The sequence below is a fragment of the Hippocampus zosterae genome, chromosome 14 (assembly GCF_025434085.1).
Source record: "Hippocampus zosterae strain Florida chromosome 14, ASM2543408v3, whole genome shotgun sequence".
Lineage (NCBI taxonomy): Eukaryota > Metazoa > Chordata > Actinopteri > Syngnathiformes > Syngnathidae > Hippocampus > Hippocampus zosterae.
In genome coordinates, this window is record NC_067464.1 from 17,655,472 (window position 1) to 17,668,443 (window position 12,972).

General features: G+C 40.4%; 2 protein-coding genes across 6 annotated transcripts in view; one reads left to right on the top strand and one right to left on the bottom strand.

Annotated features, from left to right (window-relative positions):
• Positions 1-131: 131 nt before the first annotated feature.
• On the top strand, positions 132-5,514 carry slc66a3 (solute carrier family 66 member 3). 2 transcript variants are annotated; one of them, XM_052085868.1, is made up of 8 exons: positions 251-537; positions 1,510-1,529; positions 2,888-2,970; positions 3,093-3,162; positions 3,237-3,294; positions 4,379-4,499; positions 4,599-4,640; positions 5,126-5,514. In XM_052085868.1, exons 2-8 carry the CDS (start codon positions 1,525-1,527, stop codon positions 5,224-5,226), a joined length of 480 nt encoding a protein of 159 aa, XP_051941828.1. In that variant the 5' UTR covers positions 251-537; positions 1,510-1,524; the 3' UTR covers positions 5,227-5,514. The 2 variants fall into 2 exon arrangements, with proteins under 2 accessions (XP_051941827.1, XP_051941828.1); XM_052085867.1 differs by lacking the exon at positions 1,510-1,529 and having other exon boundaries at positions 132-537.
• Positions 5,515-7,070: 1,556 nt separating this feature from the next.
• Positions 7,071-12,972, bottom strand: part of rock2a (rho-associated, coiled-coil containing protein kinase 2a) — a 38,922-nt gene continuing 33,020 nt past the window's right edge. For 2 of the 4 annotated variants that reach the window (XM_052085662.1, XM_052085665.1), the window contains exons 30-32: positions 12,037-12,304; positions 11,756-11,969; positions 10,674-10,728 (exon numbers count right to left, since the gene is read on the bottom strand). In XM_052085662.1, coding sequence (XP_051941622.1) covers positions 10,674-10,728; positions 11,756-11,969; positions 12,037-12,304 — 537 coding nt within the window. Of the gene's footprint in view, positions 8,328-10,673; positions 10,729-11,755; positions 11,970-12,036; positions 12,305-12,972 lie in introns of those variants that run through there. The other 2 variants (XM_052085663.1, XM_052085664.1) reach the window with 2 other exon arrangements.

Genomic DNA, 12,972 nt, shown 5'->3' on the forward strand with positions numbered 1-12,972 from the left:
GTCATTGCATTATATTTGTACAATATCGTACCTTTGTCGCAGCTGCCGCTGTTGTGAAAGCGCTATATAAATCAGCATGTATTGTATTGTATTGTACCTTCGGAAAATACATCTTCCTCTGCTGAATTGAATTAATAAGTGTACGGAAGTACAGTGTAGACTTTGACAGTGACGGAAACATTTGACTAAAGGAGGCGAGAGGAATCTTCTTTCAAAATAAAATCGCCCATTGCAACGTTTGTCGAAAAGCACGGTGAATGAGACCGTTGTATTTTATTTTGACATGCAGCAACGGAAATTATGTTGTCCGAAACCAGCAATAGAGTCCCTCGAGCAGCGTCTCGTTGATGCTTATATAGGTCAGATTTTGGAATTCTACGCATTAAACAATATGCAGTCTGGCACTTTGTTACACCTTGCCAATGTTTCTACATTGTTGGCGTGCATGGTGCTGAAGTTTCCACAGATCTTCGTACTGTTGCGAGCTAAATCCACAACTGGAATCAGCCTCAAAAGTCTTGTGCTTGAACTTGTGGGGTAAGTGACGATATTGTAATGTGCCTTTTTTGCAAGCGATTGTGTTTTGTGCATATTCATGCACAGCGTCATTCATTGATGTTATAAACTAAAGCAATGGTCCCCATTATTTTGAAGCAGCGCTTGTTTTTGGAGATGTTTTTAATAAGACGCGTCAACGTTCCACGTAACCATTTGCACCCATATTCACATGTCACGCAATGTATAGTCTTCAATGAACCTAACATGCATATTTTTGTAACGTGATGCAGGATAGGCCAGCGGTCGGCAACCCAAAATGTTGAAAGAGACATTTTGGACCAACACAGAAAACAAATCCGAAAAAAAAAATTAACACCCTTATACAGTATATGCCTTTTAAATCAAGACAATATGTGTTTTAAGTATCTTTATTAGCTATATTGCGCTACTATCAAAAGTCGGCTATAAACACGGAGCATTCATGATAAATGTTTATTTCCCTGCGGGGCATCCTGGAGAGATTAACGCACCACGTGACTAGTCTGCTGTAACTTTCATTACAATATCAACGTAGAGTATTATGTTTATTGTTTTATTATGTGGCATTGATAAAATTAGAAATTCAATAACAGAATCAGATTTTTGATGATTTTTTTAATTTGTGAGGAAACAACAAGAACAAAATGGAGCATGCGCCAAAGGGCTCCTTTAATTTCAGACCTCCCCATAAAAATAAAATGCAGTTATCTTCAATCCTCAAGAATACAATACAACCCCCCCCCCCCCTCCCCTTAATCTGGGGAACAGACTGAGTGCAATTCAAACACAACCTGCAATTACATTATTGTCTTTTGCCATACACAATACAAGTCTCCGACTGGCTTGGATTAGGTGTCAGGTATTCTTAACACCAGTGTTGCGTGATGTTCAAGGGAAACTGAAGTCTGGTGTTGAGCCATGTTATTAGGGCATTGTCATTGGACTCATTTCAGTTTATTTCATTTCCTTTAGTGTCAAAAGCCTCTGATGTGGTAAGTGAGAGCTACTGTTACATTGCATGCTGCAGTGTCAAAAAAAAGTAAATATTTAATATTGCACAGAGAATCAAAAATTACTGCCGACCTGACCAAGCATGACGTTTTATATATCTTAATTTTATTTTTACTTGGAGTTTAAAAAATAAAGACTTGAAGTCGTGTGAAACTATATTGATAAGCACTTACTGAAATTTTGACATGCAAAGTGCATTTGGTTCAGTGAGTCGGTATGCAGGATGGATGCCAGGAGAATAAAAGTGTACCTTTGCAACTAATGATGAACCTATAGCAGGGGTTGGCAACGTGGTGCCCACAGGCACCAGGTAGGCCCCCAAGGACCTTATGAGTAGCTCACGAGCCTGTTCTTAAAGTAGAGCACCATTGATGGGACATTATGATTTTCAAGGAATTTTCTAGAAGTGATCGTTTGAAAATGTGAAGTGTTTTTCCTAATTATGATTAGTGTCTCTATGTAAACATAACATAACGTTTTTGAAATGTGAAAAATGCATTCAAATATGCATAGAGGGGGTGGGGGGGCTGTGTGAAAATTTACATGCCAAACCTTTTAAGTGGTGGTTGAGCCACTCAACGGCAGCAACTGAAATGAAGCATTTTCTTAAACTACCAGTGCGTCAACTCTGGAGATATTTGGACCCAATTGTTTTCACTCAGCAACACCGGTGGGTTTTCCGCATCTCTCCTAATATTTGCTGTGGACTTTATGGAAATGAATTGCAGCCGTTGAAGCTTTGTGGCGGTTGAAGAGTTTTGCGCAGTTCGGTAATGTCATTATTGATGCAATAAAATTGGAGGTTTGTTGATTGTTTTATTTGCTTACAATCAAGTTAAGTCGAATGGGCACAAGCTTGTGTGAACGTTGACCATCACCGTGAAGTCACATGTCAAACTTCATCTGTAGTATACTTAGCATTTTCTTTTTCATCTTGAATGGCTGCCCATTGAAAAAATGACGGCACTAACATGTTGCTGCATGCATGATCATGTGGTAAAACATCAACTCAAACTATCGAAAATAATACAGTATGTGGGCACATTACACCATCTAATAAGATCCATTTGAAATTTGATCCATTTGTCATTGTGACAGCCCTTACGTTGGATCTCATCAGATTGTGCAGGTGTCCGTCAAATCATGCCAGCGGCGTTTAAATAGCAGAATGATCATCATCATGCTCGGCTACATGTGAAATGTGGATTTAAATTTTTTTTATTTTATTTTTTTCTTTTTGTCACACGATTGACCATTTGCGTAACATCACTGCTTCGCTCATCCATTCTGACTATCAAGCGGCTCAGTCGTCAAATTTCACTTCTCATCTACTTCACAGGTATGTTGTGTTTGTTACCTACCAGGTGTATTATGACTACCCATCTCCAACTTATCTGGAATATCCGATTCTCATTGCGCAAGGTGAGGCCACACTTCTGCTGTCTGTCTAAATCTGTGTTCATTTGGTATTGGAAGTAGTGCATAAAATGCTAGTTTGTTGTTTTTGTTGTTAAAAATTGAATAGGAATGTTTTGTCTCCTCAGATGTGGTTCTTCTGCTCTTGATTCTTCTCCACGACGGCCGACTGCAGGACAGCCTCAAGTACGGCGTTGTGTATCCTTCCGCCACGGTCTCTTTTGAAATTGTTCGTTATCTTTGCGTCATGTGCCTTAATGTTACACTTTCAGCTTTGTAGTGGGTTGGCGGGTCCTCACGGTGGAAAAATGGATCATTGATTTTGCAATGGTAATTAAGATATGCTTGTGACTGCTATGGGTGTCGTTTGTCAGCAGAAATGGAGGTTTATGTTAAATTTTATCCATCCATCCATTTTCCGATCCGCTTTATCCTCACAAGGGTCGCGTGGGTTGCTGGAGCCTATCCCTGCCGTCTTCGGGCAGTAGGCGAGAAACACCTTGAACCAGTTGCCAGCCAATTGCAGGGCACACACAAGACAAACAACCATCCCCGCCCACATTCACACTTGGGGACAATTTCGAGTGTTCAATCAACCTGCCATGCAAGTTTTTGGAATGTGGGAGGAAACCGGAGTACCCAGAGAAAACCCACGCAGGCCCGGGGAGAACATGCAAACTCCGCACAGGGAGGCTAGAGCTGGAATTGAACCCGGTACCTCTGCACTGTGAGGTCGACGTGCCGACCACTGGGCCGTCGCTGAATTTTTAATTAATTTGATGAGGAATCTCCAAAACGGTTTGATTGCATCTTTCTATAGAATCGGCAGATAAAATGTTGCTGTAGACATTGTAGATTTACAGCAATGAAGATTACTTGATTAACTAACATAATAAAAAAAAACAATGAAGATTAACACGTTGCATGTAAGGAGGAAGTATAATATTGATTGTGATACACAATTACATATGATTTATAAATATGCCCAATTTGTACAGTGTATGAAACTGAAATCTCTTGACATGGGGAACATGTAGCAATACTTGTTTTTCATAGTGCACATGAGAGAAACTTAACACATTGTAATCATGAACATATAAATGTGTCAACATAGTCCATATAGTCTACATACAGTCTCAGTTGAACAATGAGTACAAATTGGAGGGACGGTATAAATTTTGATAATTTAAGCATAGCCGATGTTTGCTGTAAATCGGACATGGAGGGCGTTGTTGTAAACACCAACTAAATGATAGAACAAAAGTGGACATTGAACTTGTACTGGATGTACGTTGTGGAAATCCTCCAGTGTGGGTTTGAATGTGTGATTTCTTTTCATATCATGTATTTTCTATTTTTACACATTGTAAATTGTATATTGTTAATTCTGCTGACTTGTGTTTGACCTTCTCAGAGCTTGTGCACATTTATCAGTGCATCTAGCAAGTTTGCCCAGCTGCAGTGTCTGTGGAGGTCAAAGGATGCTGGACAGGTGAGCGCCCTCACTTGGGCGCTGGCCACATTCACATGTGCAAGTAAGGCAAATCTGTGGCGAGATTTTGTAAATAAGCATTTTAGCTGCTCATGACTGATTGGATATTTGATACGATCAATCACTATGCATCTCTTTTCAGCTCGGATTTACACGACAATAGCAACAACTGGAGACGTGCAAGGTAAATACATTGCGGTGTATCCTAGATCATGGCTGTTTATGTAATCCAAAATAAGGATTACAGTAATCGCTCGTTTTTTTTTTTGTCCGCTCTTTGTTCGGCACGCGTGGAAACCTTCTCTCGTGTATCAACATGAAACGTCTTTAAAAAATAATATTTTTTGAAGAAAACAATATGAAACACTAAAAAATATGAAGACAATTTTGTACTCATATTTTCCATGATGTAGAAGTTGCCAGAATTTGAATATGTAAACAGAAAATATATATAAATAGAGCAAACATCGTACATTTAATGCATCTGGGATTGTGAGGATCGAAGAGAGGTAGGAGCAACCGGCGGTCTGCAACCAAATTCTGTGGTGATCCCTTGACTAATTTTCAAAATAAAAATAATTGTAAAAAGTGTGTGTGTGTGTGTGTATATTATATATATATATATATATATATATATATATATAACACCAACTCCGTTTCTGCATGCAGTTCTGGTGCGGTTCGTTGTCATGACCTTGCTGAACCTGTGGGTGCTTCTCAGCGTGCTCCATTACAGAAAACACAGGCACAGTACCATCAAAGAAGACTGAGCACTTTAGAGAGCAATGGTCCTCCGTTACGACAAGATAAAGCCTGACTGGTTACATCTGTTTTGTTTTTCGACCTGTAAAATGTGCTTTTGACTCCATTTATTTTTTTTAACAGAACATTCCAATGCAGAAAAAAAACAAAACCCACACCAATGTTTTATTACGCTGTAAATAGTTTTGTAATGGGAAAGCACAAACATGACACTTTTCAACCCAGGATAAATGACAGTATTCACGTGTTCAGTTTTTTTCCCAAAATTGAAATAAACCAGAACTTTTCCTGCCTTATCTTGTAATGCATCTTGTGTACACCGCTTGATGGGGGAAATTCTACATTTACGTTCTGTGTATAACGAAGTGTAATTTCTAACCACTTTAACACATTGTCAGGGTCAATCAAAACCGCATAATGTTTAATATAGCTGTTGTTGTAGATGTACTTAATGTGGTTGGTGGGTGTCTATGACCAACATTGCAATGTATTGTGTGGTATGGTTATTCTGACACATCACAAAAAAAACAGGAAATGATATTTCACCTGCCTGGGTACTTGCCAGCTAATAAGATATGATTCAGTAACCTCCTAACAGGGTATCTAAACTACTAATGAACACATGTCGGACGTTACAAATTATAACACCAAACAAAAAATGTTTGAATGTTCTCCCCGGGCCTGCGTGGGTTTTCTCCGGGTACTCCGGTTTCCTCCCACATTCCAAAAACATGCATGGCAGGCTGATTGAAGACTCGAAATTGTGCGCGTGGATGGTTGTTTGTGTGTGCCCCGGGATTGGCTGGTAACCGGTTCAGGCTGTCCCCGTCTACTGCCCGGAGACAGCTGGGATAGGTTCCAACACCCCGCGAGCCTTGTGAGGACAAAGCGGTTCAGAAAATGGATGGATGATTCATTTGATCCTGTCATTTGCCACCTTGATATCGGATTTAAATCATACTGTGTAAAAATGACTTTTTCCCCCCAATGTAAATTCATTTCAGAAACCCATTTTTAATTTAATATCCAAAAATATCAACATACATTTCTAAAATTAATAATTGGTGACAATCACTAATTATGTTACATAGGGTGTGCCTACGTAGCCTGGCATGTTTCGCCACCATCTTTCTGCTATGGGGATATATATACTGTATGTATACAGTATATATAGAGAGAGAGACTGGAGCGACTGGTCAGGAGGCCCAGTTCTGTCCTGGGCTGCTCCCTGGACACTTTGGATGAGGTGGGCAACAGGAGGATGCTAGCTAAGCTAAAATCTCTGATGGACAGTCCCTCCCACCCCTCCAGCCCGCCGTGACAGCACTGGGTAGCTTCTTCAGCCAGAGACTGTTACACCCGCGCTGCAAGAAGGAGAGATACCGACGCTCGTTCCTACCGACTGCCGTCAGGCTGCTGAATAAAAATAAAATTATGTGAAAAACAATTGTGAACAGCAGAGCCACTTTATCTATATTTATATTGCACTTAATCGAATAAAAATAAAATTGTGAAAAACAATTGTGAACAGCACAGCCACTTTATCTATATTTATATTGCACTTAATCGAACTGTGTACATTGAAACTGAATCATTTATTTTGTGAATGCAAAAACAGTTTTTTTCTTTCTACCACCAATTTTGCTGCTGTAGACTGTGAATTTCAAATTTCCCTAGTGTGGGACAAATAAATGTGCATCTACACATGCATACACATAAATATATACACAGACACGCATGCAGACGTGATTGTTTTTGCATTTGGTAATAAAGATATGAGGATAATAGTGTGTGGTGAGTTACCCAATCTATTCCGGTTTATTTCAGCAAAGACAAATGATAACTGAAGAGCCAAAAGGCACATCCACATCTTTATTGTTGAAGTGCTTATTTTAGAGAACTGTTTGGTAGCCAACATGCAGTCTGGATGTAAAACCCTTAAATGCAAAGTGAAGACAGCTGTATAAATAATATGTGCACTGTATGGCATGTAAAATATATACTGTATTTTGTATACTACTGTGTATATGTATACGTATAAAACATGCTTGAAGGTTAAAGGAGATCGCACGTACACAAACACACTCTGTGTCTCTCCACTTGCTATATAAAAGCCACATCCAAACACAATGTGCCCAAACTAACATCTGGTATCTTTTAATACAAAAATATCACAAGAATCACCTTTGAAGCAAAACTTTGAATGCAATAGTGCTTTTCAGTACATCAACTGGATTTTGACTCTGCTTTTTGGTATACTTCCTTCAGTTTTCTCGTTGTGAATGACGCACATCTTAATGTGTCGCAGCGTACGTGCGTGACAAGAAGTAACGAGTAAATTTGGATCCAAGGAATACAATGCTTGTGTCTTGACTCTGGTACATGCCAGTTTTTACATTCAAACAACAGCAGGTGCTGAGCTTGGATCAGGAAAAGCAAGGAGGGCACAATCCCTTTAATTCAGTAAAACAATAAAACGCTGAGCTGACAGTGCAGAGCGGTGGGATTAACAGGAGCCGTCATTCAAAGTGTTTTCTGTTCACGTCGGACAGAAAAGATTGCAATAAACAGCGCTTTGGTGGCTCTTTCGCTAAAGTCGCTTCTTCAAGTTTCTGTGAGCAGTGTAAACACATCTGAAAGCTATGCTGAATGTCAAACGGTGCTGAACTACACCAACAACAGGATTTTTATTATCTTTTTTTTGTGTTGTTTTCCACAGGACACCCCTTCATGTTACTGACAACGATAACGCACAATATATTTTTTGGCAACAGTCCACAATGAAGAAGAAGGGGAGGAGATGAGCGTCCTTCAATCAAGCGTTTCGGAATGCGCAACTCATCTTTCTCTGTGGAAGCCCCGAATCCCTCCGAGACGCACTTTAAAGTCTGCGTCAAATGCTCCCCCGTCGCCTCGAGGGCTGCCAAGCTCTCGAGCGGCCACGTCACCTTGAATAGAGATGAGCTGGAAGTCGTGGCGTCAAGCAGGAGGGTGACCCGTGGAAAGGTGAAGGTCAGTGTGCTTTTTGGCCAGTGGAGCTTTGTCATAAAGTCTTCATTTTAAGAGGGAGCATCTTCAAGACGCACGCACTTTTCCTGCACAAAGTTAGCTAGAGCAAGACAAAAACAGTTGTAGTTTAAAAGATTTTAGCTGCAGAAGTGAAAGACAAAAACCCTGCCATCTACTTCATTTACCGTCTTAATTTGGATTTGCACTACAAGTCAAATGAATTGGGGTTTTTTTTTCCACCAACTGGTTACATTTAAAAGATATTAACTCATTCAGTACCAGCCAATTCTGGCCCAAGTCTGAAAGGACGTTTAAAAATGTCTTTGGGAGTGAATGAGTTAACTGATAAGTTTTAACAGTAAATATGCTGACATGAATGCAAAGTCTATCCTTGAAGAAGCAAAATAATTGCCCACTGCAGCCAGGCCGGCGGTGTAATGCTCAGATGAGCCTAATTATTGAAATCAAGTGGAGGGAAGACGAGTCAGCCCAGGCCAGGGGTCGGCAACCCAAAATGTTGAAGGAGCCGTATTGGACACAAAAAAAAATAATTGAAAATGTCTGGAGCCGCAAAAAACAAACAAAAAAACAAAAACAAAAATAAAAATAAAAGCCTTATATAAGCCTTGCAATGAAGGCAACACATGCTGTATGTATCTATATTAGCCTACTATCAAAATATCGACTATGTTAGCCAAGTTAGCTACAAATACTAATACTAAATATTTTTATCTCCCGCGATCGACCCATTACCGCACACGCGCATGAACTTGCACACGCGCATGACCTTGCAAACGCGCATGAACTTGCACACGCATGCCTACCTACCTTCGTCGAGACCAGACGTGGAGGCATTTGACGCATTTTTGCAGTGTGTTAACTACGTAGCTCACGTGTACCGTTTTAAAATGCTTCTTCACATTCCCATTCTTTGCCAGTACCCTCGGTGAATTGTACATGAAAGGCGACCCCCCACCCCCCCCAACAGCCACCTGCCTGGCATCCCACCCTGCTAATAGAAACATGTGTCGCAGGCTATGACGCAAATCTTCGTTGACAGAAATGTTGAAATTTAAGTTTTATTCTACACATTTTTACAGAACTAGAAAATGTGAAGAAGGTTTGTGTCGTATTTTTCATCCTTAAACCATATTAAAACTAAAAATATTTCCATTTTCAAACATTTTTTAAAAAGCATCAGGAAGCCGCTAGGGCGGCGGTAAAGAACCGCATGCGGCTCCGGAGCCACGGGTTGCCGACGCCCGGCCCAGGCCAACCAGCCAGTATTGTACATTTCTTATTGATATTCCTGATTACTTCCATGTCGTCACCGCCTGGTTTTGACACCAGTAGAGTTATTTATGTGCCAATTCGGCACCTGCGTATGCAGCAACAATGCTTCTCTCAGTGTAAACGCTTATATATGTTTGCGAGTAAATCCCGCCTGCCACTTGAAATGTACATAAGAACATACAGTCAACAGAATCAAACATTATGGAAAGCCATCTGAGCATTTATTTGATATGATAAATCCAGTTTCGGATCCATGTTCCAGGACACTCTTCATCCTCACTGGTCAAATTATTCAGCGCACAAGTAGAATGGGTGCAATAGAAAAACTGTATTTGTAGTCATGTTTTCATTTTCCAAGACGTGTTCCGCTTTTGGCCTTCACGACTGAACCTGACAAGAACTACTGACAGCTTCCCTTACAGCAGGCATGTCCAAAGTCCGGCCCGGGGGCCAAATCCGGCCCGCGGTCGAATTTCATCCGGCCCTCGGCCCCTGTCATAAAATCAGTGCCGTCTGGCCCGCAGGTTGGGCGCAACGGAACACGTGTTGGCATTGACTGAGGTCTCGTCGACTGGTGAGTGATGTTTCATAGAGTACTGCTTCCCTCTAGTGGCTAAATGAGTAATGGCATTCACTAAATGAGTAATAGCATTTAGACACTAGAGGGCATCACTCACGAGTTAACAAGACATCACTCCGTGTTTCTATTGACTGATATGTCATATTTCAAATTCCTGTTTCAAATGAACCAAAAGAAATTCTTAAGATTGTTGAAATAAAAATGGAAATGTGAAACAGACTGGCTTACTAAAATTTCTTGAACAATATTGTTGTTCAATGTAAAGAATGTCAGCCAAGGTCGGCCCCCCCGACATTTTACCGCACAAAATCTGGCCCCCTTGGCAAAAAGTTTGGACACCCCTGCCTTACAAGGATTAAATAAATGCTCAAATGACTTGTTCGGTATCCTTGCAAAATAATGATCTACAATAATAGACAAGAAAGATAACAAGGCAATGAAATAATCTCTTTAGTCACCGCACAGTCCATCCTCAGAGCAAGCGTTCATTTAAGCACCTCAAGCTGATACATGCCTTGAGCCCAAAGTGCAAGTTGCCCACCACCGCAAAATGACAGAAACAGGAGAAATCATCTAGTACCATAGTCCACTGCTGGAGTTTTCTCGCATCAATTTGAGGCCATTTGATCTAGTGAATGAAAAATGTTTTTTAATGAGTCAAACAATATGCCGAAGGTCCCCCCATCACAAATAATTGGGGAAAAGGGCAAAGTCCTTAAACGGGGGAGAATAGTAGAACATCAGCGGAGGAGATCCAAATGATGAAGACGGCAGTCTGACACGGGTAAAAATCTTGAGTACGTGATTGTAATGCACATTTTGGACAAGGGTATTTGTACACCCTCAATAAACTGAAAACAAAATAACGGTGGGATTATCACCCAAAAATTGTGAACACAAGAGGTCTTAACTGTCAAAACTATCTGCATCCATTTGAAAGCACACATTTGTCAAAGTAAACAATAGTTGTTTCATCTCAACTTCTTTTAATTTTAAATGTACAAACTTTTACATTTTTATGTACTTTATGATGTATTTCTCACAGGGCTATTTTTTTAAACCAGTATTAATACCAAACTGATTAACTTCAATTTAATTGTTATGAATTTTCTTTTCAAATGGGGAACATTGGACTTGCACAAGAGAGCATTATTTTTGATGACGTCACAAAAACACAACTTGAGTGTTCCATAACTTTTCCAGTTTTTCCAAGCTCATACGAACACTGTACAACAAACAACAAAGATTTTCTAGTGACCTGCAACATACTTTGCCAGCTTCCAGTTCATTTTTCCCCTCAGTATTAGTTGGCCTGGAAAAATCATTACACCCTCTACTGGTTGCCGTGTGAAATGAAAATTCAGATGCCGCTGGAACAGCAACTACACCAAGGATTTGTTCGGATTGTTTCCCTGGCTCTTGCTGTGTTTAGGCCCAGATTGTAGAAACTAAAAGTGAATTCATTCTCCATTTACCCTAGAAGATGGTGTTTTTATTTTATTTTAAGTCATTTGTCACCCCTACAGCAAGGTATGCGCATCTCACACCTTTAAAAACACGTACCTATTCAACAGGATATTGAGGTGAACAACATTTACAGCACAAGATTGACAACATGCTTAGCAACTTTAAAAAAGTGGAACAACTTTAACTACCTGCTCTTGCTGGTGGGGAGCTGTCGACTGGCTCTCCTAATGGACTGACTGGGTTGGACTTTCATGGAAGTGCGTGGTGAGGAGCGGGAAAAGTTCTCCGGAGGTGGCGGCTTCTTGGGAATCTTCTTAACCAGGCGGCTCACCCACTTTTGCTGCTCCTCCTGAGACATGGCGAGCAGCAGCAGGTTCTTCGCCGTCGACACGTCATAGTTCACTGAAGTGCAAAGTACGGTACATATTATTAATATGCTTGGGAAAAAAATGGCCTTGATCAAATTTACCTTTGCAAGGAGCAATGATCTCCTCCTTTTTGTCCATATGGTCCTTGTGGCACTTAATGTGGCAGCGTCGACATTCCAAAGCAGGCGGAGGCTTGAACATGTTCCATAGCGGTTTGGTGCATGCCTCACAGTTGGTGGGGAAGTGGTACAGTGTGGGGATGAACTCGTGGCCTTTGTGACAGATGTAGCTGGACTTTTCACCGATTGGCAGCGGCTCTGCAGGATATTCGGGCTCCTTTTTGCTCTCCCCTTCATTGGCGTAAAGAATCTGAACAACCAAAAGAAAGGCATGATTCAGGTTGTGCATTTGTCTTTACCACTTTAACTCACGGCAATCATCCTTCTCAAATCATCAATAAGGTTTCCATTTTAGGGCACTTTTGGATGTCCTGGTAAAAGCACTTGAGTTGTTCTTTTTAATCAATTCGGGTTCAGCGTGGACGTCTGCACATCAGCAATTATATTGTTGAAAAACTGTATTTTCGGGATTATAAATGGCAAGTTTTTTTTTTTTCATAGTTCGGCCGGCGGTGCAATTTAAACTCTGGAGCGACTTATGTGTGAAATGATGAACACATTATATCATTTCACATGTTATTTTCACATGAAATCATGTCAATATCAAGCAACATTTTGAACTTTGTCAGAACTACTGAAAATCTCAAGTGAATTGAAAATTGAAAAAAAAAATGAGGAGGTAAAGGGATTCCCTAACATCTTCGCCTAGTACAGCTGTCGGCAAATGTTGAAAGAGCCATAAAGGACAAAAAAAAAAAAAAAAAAAAAAAAATATATGTCTGGAGCCGCAAAAAAATAAAAGCCTTCTATAAAACTTAAGATGAAGGAAACACATGCTGTATGTATGGAGGAGACTGGACTGTCTCATAATTGTTTGTTATTCATTCCTTTGTTGTGTGTTCACCCAGCCCCCCATAG

Bases quoted from the DNA above. Each gene is read 5' to 3' on its own strand.
- slc66a3 (XM_052085867.1), top strand. From the start codon at position 284: ATGCAGCAACGGAAATTATGTTGTCCGAAACCAGCAATAGAGTCCCTC. The intron at 538-2,887 runs GTAAGTGACGAT...TCTACTTCACAG, and splicing joins CTTGTGCTTGAACTTGTGGG to GTATGTTGTGTTTGTTACCT. The intron at 4,500-4,598 runs GTAAGGCAAATC...ATCTCTTTTCAG, and splicing joins GGCCACATTCACATGTGCAA to CTCGGATTTACACGACAATA.